Source organism: Bos indicus x Bos taurus, chromosome 28, assembly GCF_003369695.1.
Source record: "Bos indicus x Bos taurus breed Angus x Brahman F1 hybrid chromosome 28, Bos_hybrid_MaternalHap_v2.0, whole genome shotgun sequence".
Taxonomy (NCBI): Eukaryota; Metazoa; Chordata; class Mammalia; order Artiodactyla; family Bovidae; genus Bos; species Bos indicus x Bos taurus.
Window position 1 is genome coordinate 26749889 of NC_040103.1, and position 9217 is coordinate 26759105.

Below are 9217 nucleotides of genomic sequence, written 5' to 3' on the forward strand. Positions count from 1 at the left end.
TAACCATGGGTGAATGCTGGAATCTGTGAATAGTCCCTGCTCCATGCCCTGGGGAGGGGAGTACTGGGAGCAGTTGAGTGTGACTCTAAGGACAAGGTCCTACCAGGGTGGAGTGGGAGGAGGGTTGGGAAAGGGGGTGGTGTGTTGAAGCAGCAAGGGAGAAAATGGAATGGTGTCATCACCAGGGTTTTTAGTTGCCAGGAATAGAAGCCAAGTCTGGATGAAATAAGTAGGGAAATAATTCAGCCCTAACCAATGATGGGTGGGAGGTGATGTATGGAAGCCCATCTCCCTCCCTCCCAGCTGGGATAACTCTTCGTTGGCTCTGGTTGCCCACATGGTAACTTGCTGGATCATGCCTCTTTTATGGCCACCCTCCCTCCCCTGGCCTACTACCCCTCTTCTCTACTGGGCTCCCTGGGGTCACTGCCCACATAATTGCTGGTTCAGCATCAGCTTCTGTAGGAATCCCAAACAGAGCTGGTTGCATCTAACTGGTAAACCAGTCACACATCTTCTCCTAGTTGCAGGGGAGGTCGGAGAAGAAAGAATAGGGCATTTTCAGCTTCTGGGGCAAAGTGGTCCCTCTTCCTACCAGACTCACTAGTATGTTATCAGTGCCCCTATAGGAAGCTGTCCTAGTCTGTTCTGGCTGCTATAACGAAATACCACAAGCAGGTGGCTTATAAACAACAGAAATTTATTTTTCACAGTTCTGGAAGTCCAAGGTGCTAGCAGATTCAGTGGGCTTGCTTTCTGGTTCATAGAAGGTATTTTCTCACTGTGTCCTCACACAGGGGAAGCAGCCAGGGATCTTTCTGGGGTCTCTTTTATAAGAGCAGTAACCTACATTAAGGGAGAAGGCAACGGCACCCCACTCCAGTACTCTTGCCTAGAAAATCCCATGGACAGAAGAGCCTGGTAGGCTGCAGTCCATGGGGTTGCTAGAGTCGGACACGACTGAGCGACTTCACTTTCACTTTTCACTTTCATGCATTGGAGGAGGAAATGGCAACCCACTCCAGTATTCTTGCCTGGAGAATCCCAGGGACGGGGAAGCCTGGTGGGCTGCTGTCTATGGGGTCACAGAGTTGGACACGACTGAAGCGACTTAGCAGCAGCAGCAACCTACGTTAAGAGGGCTCCACCCTCATGACTAATTGCCTCCAAAGGCCCCACCTTCTAATACCATCACCCTGACAATTGCTATTTCAATGCATGATTCGTGGGGAGACATAAACATTTAGACCATAGCCTGGGCATATTCAAATTATAACTTGAGGAGGGTTTATAAAGGGGGCTTCCCAGGTATCCCTAGTGGTAAAAGAACCCGCCTGCCAATGCAGGAGCATGTGAGACAAGGGTTCTATCCCTGGGTCGGAAAGATCCCCTGGAGGAGGGCATGGCAACCCACTCCAGTATTCTTGCCTGGAGAATCTCGTGGACAGAGGAGCCTGGTGGGCTACAGTCCATGGGGTCACAGAGTTGGACACGACTGAGCAACTAAGCATGTGCATTTGTATTTATAAATGGCCTCTTGACAAAGGTGTAGGGGGCTGTTGAGAAGCGGAAGGGACAGTGTGATAACTCAGGATTGGTAGTGGTGGAGCAGTCACCGTCCCTAGGTCTGAAGGGATGAAGGGAGGGAGCAATGTCTGGAACACAGAAAGAAACATGCAGAGACATTGAAGAGGAGTGGTGACACAGGGACAGCGAGCCCAAGGCCACCTCATTTGTCTCTGAGATCTCCCTCCTGCCCTCCCATCTCCTGCCCACTGACAGGCTCAGATCGGCCAGCCTCCGGGCCAGAGCAGGATGGAGCAGGGTGAAGATGAGAAGTGGAGGGCGGATGGAAGACATCAGGCACAGCAAGGAATTTCCTGAACAAGCGAGGGGCCCCAAGTGTGACAAAGTGTCAGTGGAATGTCAATGAAAGTGTTGCATTGGAGCTGAGGGCTCCTTGGCTGCCCCTCAACAGAATCAGCCGTTCTTTTTCCTTGGTAACACCACCCCTTTCCCTGTGGGTCCTCCTGTCCGAGTCCTGCTGGTCTCTGCAGAGCTGTTCTCCAAGTGGAGTGCCCACGACTCACAGAGCCCCGGCTCAGCCACTGACCTCTGCAGCCCTGGCCCAGTCGCTTCTTCTGAGCCTCTGTTTCCTTAAATGCAAAACCAGGAGGGTTAATCAGATGACCTCCCAGGATTGCTTCTATAGCACTGACCTTCTAGGAAGGCTCATGACCCCCTTCCAAACAGTCCTGGGAAGGGAGTAAAACACAGATCATCCTTTTGGGGAAACCAAGGCTCAGGGGAACTTTCTGGAGGTCCCTGACCATGTGGGGCCTAGACCAAGACTTCCAGTCTCTGGACAGAGCTGTTTCTGGAGCCAGGCCTGCCCTGGCCCCACTCTCCTCAAGGGTACGGCCCATAGCCATGTTATTTTCAACAACTACAGCAGCCAGAGTGAAGCTGCATGATTTCTCTTGTGCTCTTGTGTGTGTGTGTGTGTGTGTGTGTGTGTGTGTGTGTGTGTGTGTGGTTGTGAAGGGAAAGGTGTAAGAACAGCAGTTTCAACCAGGCTTCTAGAGCTTGCCAATCCCCCTGCCCCACTTGGGGACTCAGGGTCAGTGTAATGTCACTGCTGGGCTTTTGAGCCTATGGGTCCACAGACCTCAAAGGGCTTAATTTGTAGGGAGTTTCAAAGAGATCCAGGAGGCCTGTGCCAGCAACTCTGAGCCCCACCAACAGTGGCCCTGCACAGCCAAATCTTACCAGGTCTAGGAGGCTGCCCACTGCACGGGCCTGTGTTCTGGGGCCTGTGTTCCAGGCACATGAAACTAAGACCAGGTCGTGTTACATCACAGCCTGAGGCTCTGAAGGGTCCTTCATGCCAAGGCCAGGAGCCCTTGAAACCACTGCCTCTCCCCTAGAATTGTAGGATGCAGAGACCTGTTAAGTCAGCCAGGTTCTGAAATTAGAATTTTCAAATGATTGCTCTGGAACAATCATGACCTGCGTACATGTCCTCTGGCTTGTACTGCGCTTGCCTATGTTGGTTTATTTTTGCAAAGTGAAGTGAATTGCCAACACTTAGGAGTCAAGCTCGGAGAAGGCAATGGCACCCCACTCCAGTACTCTTGCCTGGAAAATCCCATGCACGGAAGAGCCTGGTGGGCTGCAGTCCATGGGGTCGCCAAGAGTCGGACACGACTGAGCGACTTCACTTTCACTTTTCACTTTCATGCATTGGAGAAGGAAATGGCAACCCACTCCAGTGTTCTTACCTGGAGAATCCCAGGGACGGCAGAGCCTGATGGGCTGCTCTCTATGGGGTTGCACAGAGTCGGAGACGACTGAAGCAACTTAGCAGCAGCAGCAGCAGGAGTCAAGCTGGGATTTCTAGTTACTTTAAGGAATTAGGAAAAGCTCCGGGCTCATGTTCCTGCCTGGGAACCTTTGGTTGTCACAGAGATGCCCCTCCCCTGCCCCGACCCTGGATAAGACATGCCCTTCAGCTCATCCCAGACTTCACCATTCCCTCTTATCTCCCCACTCAGAGCTGAACATCCACTCGTGTTTATTCCTGTTTATGCTGCTCTTTCTCGAATCAGAGAGTTATGAGGAGACTGAGATATTTTGAGTCCTCCCCATTTTCAACAGAATTGGGAAAACAGTTAATTTATATTACTTGCCTGCCCCTGGGGTCAACCACCTGTTCTGTTGGGTCGGGTTGCTAAGGTCGGAGTCCATCTCCGAGGCTATGGCTGGGCTCTGTCGTCTCCTCTGCTACCACCACCACCACCATCATGGTCACCATCACATCACATTTATTGGTCAGACTGTGTACACAATGAGACAAGTCAAGACAGTCCTGGATTTTGGCTGAGAGGCAAAGCTTGGTGGGCCAAGAAAACAGAGTAACCGGAGCAGCTGGGGCCAAAGACGTTAGGTCTAATATGATGAAGAATTCACCACGCTAGAAGCGGGGCTGCGAGGGAATGGTGTAAGTGACACCAGGCAGCCTGGCGGGCACAGCGTCCGGGCTTTCTGCCCTGTCCCTGACCTGTAGGGCAGTGAAGCACTGGCTGCAGGGCCTGACCCAGCTCCACCTACGTTCCTGGGCTCGAGAATATTGAAGAGCTAAGGCAGTTTGGACAGGGCTGAGGGCTGGCCTGTAAATCCAGCCACCTCATTGGAAGAAAAAAAGAAGTCTCAGTTTTCTGTCTGTCTAATGGAGATATGGAGATATAGGCCCTCTGGGTTCCTGCACTGGGTTCCTTTCCAGTTTGGCACAGAGGTCCTCTCAGGACCCACTTCTCTCACCACACTGGCCCACTCCGGTTTCCTGGAGGATTCCCCAGAAGCCCTTGGGGGGCATACTGCAGGCACCTCTCCCCCGTCAGGTGAGGCAAGCATTTGACCTGGTAGGAGAATTTCAGGAGACCGTGGTCCATGGGGCATGACACCTCATGTGAGCCAGACTTTGGGGTGCGGTCACAAGTGCCAAGAAGGTCATCGTCCCAGCCAAAGTCTGCATCCCAGACCTGCACCCTCAGGGGGCCCCCGGTGGCCAGGAGCACATCCCCGAAGTCCAGCCGCGTCATCCACCTGGGGTTGTTATCGTTCCATACTGTGGCGGTCCTCTGCTCCTGGCCGGCGAAGAAGACCTTCAGATAGGCGTCCGTGGCAGTGATCCAGTCTCCCCACAGACCTGATGCCTTGAAGTTCATGACCTCCAGGTGGGCCAGTCCCTTCTGCCGGGGACAGCAGTCCTGGGTGGTGGCTGCTGAACCAGGACACATGCACTGGCATGGGTTCTTCGGGTTCTTGTGTTGCCCCGGGGGGCACGGGCGGTTGCAGTCCCTCCAGCGTGCCCTGTCAGTCACGTACTTGCTCACGGCCTGCCTGAGGGCCTCCCGCCGCGGGTCCTGGCTCTCCACAAGCATGTGCAGAGGCTCCAGCGTGTAGTCCACCAGGCCAGGGCTGTCCTGCAGTGAGGCCACCCAGGCTGAGAACTGCTCGGGCCCAGCCTGGCTCCCGAAGAGCAGGTCATGCATGGTTGAGTGGTGGCCACCATCGACATTGGAATGGCGCTCCCGGTAGGCCTGGTGGAAGGAGGTCCCCACCTTGTGGTTCTTCTTCTTCTCCTCACATGCCTTGAACGATGGCGAGGCACTGGCCCTGTCGCTTATGCTGACCTCAGCCTCGACAGCCAGGCAGTCCTCGACCTCGCTGGCTGTGAGCCCCTCCAGGGCCAGCTCGCAGGTGCGCAGGGCGGTGAGGGCCGAGATGCGGCCGCCCAGCTCCATGGACCGGATGAAGTGGGTTCCGTAGCTGGAGATGAGCCTGTGGTAGTCGGGCTTGGTGGAGGTGTTGAAGTGGGGGGGCAGTGTCTTGAGGGCCCTCTTGAACTCAGGGTGTACTGGGGGAGTGTGCACCAGGTGAAAACTGAGAGGTGAGAAAAAAGCAGGTGAGCCCAGTGGTGGGCCCCTTTCAGTAACCCCCTTGAGATTGCCCAAGGTCGTATTAAATGTCAGAGCTAGGGCTTGAACCCAGGTGACGTGGCTGCAAAGCCCAAGCTCTGAATCACCCATCCAGCAGGAAAACCCACTCTGCCCATTGCCCCTTGGTAACCTAGATAGTTTGTATAGGTTTTTCTTACTCAAAAAAGTTTGTTTTTTCTCTCAATTTTCTAATTTTAAAAGCAATGATACCCTACTGTTGGTAACCTTCTGGCTTTGGAGCCTAATCCTGTAGGCTTTGTCTGTCTGTCTCTTGGGCTGGGTCCTGTGTGCTCAGGCTCCTGACAGCTCTGGCCATGCAGTCAGGAGGTGCCCTGTCTCACTGTGTGGGAAACATGGCCTTCCGTGAGAGAAATCAGGGTCGGTGACTCTAGGTCCCATGGAGACATGCATTTCTCAGGGTGACAAAGTCCCTGAGGACTTGGGGCGTGTCTACTTTTGTTCAACCTGTAGTCATAATTCCCAGCACAGAGCCTGAGAAGGCAGAAATGAAGAGTGCTTGAGTGGATGAAACAGGCCCAGGGAAGAGGGACTGAGCTGGGTCTCCTGCCCACTGGAAGCTGGCAATGCCCAAGAAAGAGGGGGTTTGGCATCTCCTCCTGGTGGAAGCAGCCTCCGGTCCCCACCTTACCCTTCCAGGACTCCCAGATCACCCTGAGTTTCCCGTTTCTTTTCTCAAGTCCCCTCCACCCCCAGTGCTCACCTGTAAAAGCGACACTCCACTAAGTCCATGCTGAAGCGGTAGTTGTCCTGGTGAGTCTTCTGGGCGGCGAAGTTGGCATCCTCGGAGTGGGAGCCCGCCACTGTCACACGGACATTAGCATTTGGCTTGGGAGACACGTCCAGCCCCACCTGCCAGTCGTTGCGGATCCTGTTGGCCGCCTCCCCAGCCACATCCTCGGTGGAGCGGCCCTCTAGCTTGACCACCCTGCGCTTGCAGCCCGCTCCGTGGGCACGCCAGTCGGTGATTGCCAGGGGCAGGCGCTGGAGGACATCCTTCTGCAGGGCATTGCGGCAGAGGGTGCAAGTGCCGTCGGGCCGCAGGAAACGCTGTGTGTCCACTGGGAACGAGCCTGAGCGCTGGAGGCTGGTCACATCCACGCCCTCCCCTGCCAGCCAGGAGCCCGGCACAAACTTGAGGGCGCGCTGGCACTCAGAGCGCGCGGCTGTGTAGCAGGGGGCAGGGGCAGGTGTGGGCAGAAGCAGGAGGATGCCAAGGAGGAGCACTCGGGCAGCCATGGAGCTGTGGAGACAGGGGGCATTTGGTCTCCCAGAAGCTGTGGGCAGGGGTGTGGAGGGTGGCCAACCCTTCCTCCAACTGTAGGTTATCAGGACATATGCGGTGGAGAGGGATGGAGATACATCTCTCAAGTCACTGGACGTCAGAGCTGGTATGGCCTTTACAAATCTGGTCCACCCCCTGCATTGTATGGCTGGACCCAGACAGGGGAAGGGACTTGCCCAAGGTCACACAGCCAGGCGGAGACCTTACTAGGATTTCGAATAGGAATCCAGATGGATGGTTTTGTCCCCAGGACCACAGCTACTGTTGGTGGAGAGGGGTTCTGCATGCAGAGGAGGGGGCAGAGAGTAGTTGGACAAGATTTGAGGAGGAATTTGGGAACTCTAGGGTAGCCTGGATTCTGGAGAGGGATCATTTTGGATTCAAGAACAAGCCATGCTTTCTTTACCCACTCCACCTCTCTCACTCCACCCCCTCCCCCATTAAGCTCTTAGCAGTACTGGGGAAGAAATGAGGTTGCACATCACCATCTTCCTCCCCATTGTGCCTTAGGGGCCTCTCTCTGAGCTCATGGAAGAACATCAGCCTGAATTCTAGGATAAAAGCTGCCCAAGCACCTGTGTCCCTAGATCCAGTGTGGGGAGGAGCCATTCGGCTTGGTCTCCTCCTGATGCTCGTCTCCTCTTTGGCCTTCCCTGCCCGGCTCTGCGGAATTCTGCTCATATCTGTGAGCTGCCTGTCACTAAACACTAGCTAAAATGTTCTTCCTCAATTGGAGGTGGCTCAGGAGCCTCACTGGGGCTGCTTATGAACTGGAATCTCCACTCTATCCCTGTCCAAACAGCTCCTCAGAGACCGCTCCCCTCTCGCACCTACCAGGGACAGCAGCTTGTTGGAGGCCCAGGGGATCATGGAGGGCAGGAACCTACCCTGCATTCTAGCTTGGAGCCTCCCATGCCTTCCCCAAAGGAGTGGCAAAATTCCAGGCAACACAGCAGGCCCCAGGGAGGTAAACAGGAGAAGGGGAGTCTTTGGAATGCCCTCAGATCATCTCACTTAGGGAGCCAGCATGGTTCATAACTTTAAAAAACTGACTCTGGGGACCTTCCCGGTGGTTTGGCAGATAAAGCTCTGTGCTTCCACTGCAGTGGGTGCAAGTTCGATCCCTGGTTGGGGAGCTAAAATCCCACATGTTGCATGATGTGGCCAAAAAATTATTACTCATTTCCACCCTGACCCCCATCATATTATCTCCCAGGGAGCCTGTTTCTGGACTCTTTTTAGTTTTAATTTGAAGGGGCCTTAAAGACGATGTACTCTAACCTCTTCATTTTGTATAACAGAAAACTGAAGCCCTGGGAGGGCGTGAAGCAGCCCAGAGAGTCAGTAGTAGAGCACAGTCTAGACACTGGCCTCTTGTCTTAAGGGACACAGCACTTCCTGCTCCATCAGGCTCTTCCCCAGACAGGCTTTTATGCCCCTCTGTCCCCACCCAGGGGCTCCCAGCCTCCCTGGCTCCCTGCTTCCTCCCTACCTGGAGTCCATGCTGAGATGCTCCTAAGCAGACACCTCTCCCCACGGACAGCTCCTGAAATGGTGGCGCAGCCCCCCACACAGGCTCACCACACAGCTCATCACCCAGGCCACAGCTCACATCACGTCTGCTTCCTGCCCCGCCCCCACCAGCTCTAGTCACGGGTCCCTTGTGCTCTCACCCCCCCACCTCCCGCCACCGCCCACCGGCACCCACCCTGTCCTCACCTCCCCATCCGGCTTGCTCACAGCCCTCAGGAAACAAGCGGTGAGGGCCAGAGGCTCATCTGCCATGCAGCGCTGCCTGGGGCATGGGAACCCGGGGCAAACAGGTGAGGTTCCGCGGGTGGAGCAAGAACACAGGGGTCTGAGAGCTTTGAGATTCAACTCTGGAGTTGATGACAGGCCAGCAGGAACAGTTTTCCTGCTTCTCCCCGCAGCATCGCATGTGTGAGCTGTAAGAGGCAGTATAGAGTAGGAGCTTGGGAACCAGGCTGCCTGTACTTGGGCCAGCTCGGATGCCCAGTAGCTGTGTGGCCTGGTCAGCGTCTTTAGCCTCTCTGTGCTTTAGTTTCCTCATCTCAAAATGGGGCTACTCTTAGTGTAGACCCCATGGGTTATGAAGATTTGAAGGGTTACTATGTGTGAAGCGCTCAGACCAGCGCCTGGCCCTCTGTGAGTATTAAAGCATGTGACCATTCCTTCCTCCCAGGGCAGTGGGGAGAAAATAAATTCTTGTTCAGACCTCTTTGCCCACTTCCTGCCCACACCTGCAGCCCAGCCCCAGGGCCAGGTTCTGGACTCCAAACACATGTTCCAGGACAGCATCTCCTGCTCCTCAGTCTGTGAGAACCAGTGGCCTCGCTGGTTTCCAGCCTCCACGCTCTGGTCTGGAATAGTACCCATAGCGTGGATGGGTGGA

General features: G+C 54.9%; 1 protein-coding gene across 1 annotated transcript; it reads right to left on the reverse strand.

Moving 5' to 3' along the window:
- Positions 1-3801: 3801 nt before the first annotated feature.
- Positions 3802-8427, reverse strand: PRF1 (perforin 1). Its single transcript, XM_027530889.1, has 3 exons — positions 8297-8427; positions 6223-6762; positions 3802-5445 (listed from the first exon to the last, which is right to left on the reverse strand). The coding sequence occupies exons 1-3, from the start codon at positions 8305-8307 to the stop codon at positions 4317-4319; spliced, it is 1680 nt and encodes a 559-aa protein (XP_027386690.1). The 5' UTR covers positions 8308-8427; the 3' UTR covers positions 3802-4316.
- Positions 8428-9217: the final 790 nt, after the last annotated feature.

What these genes read in the sequence shown, in the direction of transcription:
- PRF1 (XM_027530889.1), bottom strand. An exon ending in GTGGAGTGTCGCTTTTACAG is followed by an intron (nt 5,446 to 6,222) that starts GTGAGCACTGGG and finishes CTCACCTCTCAG; the next exon opens with TTTTCACCTGGTGCACACTC.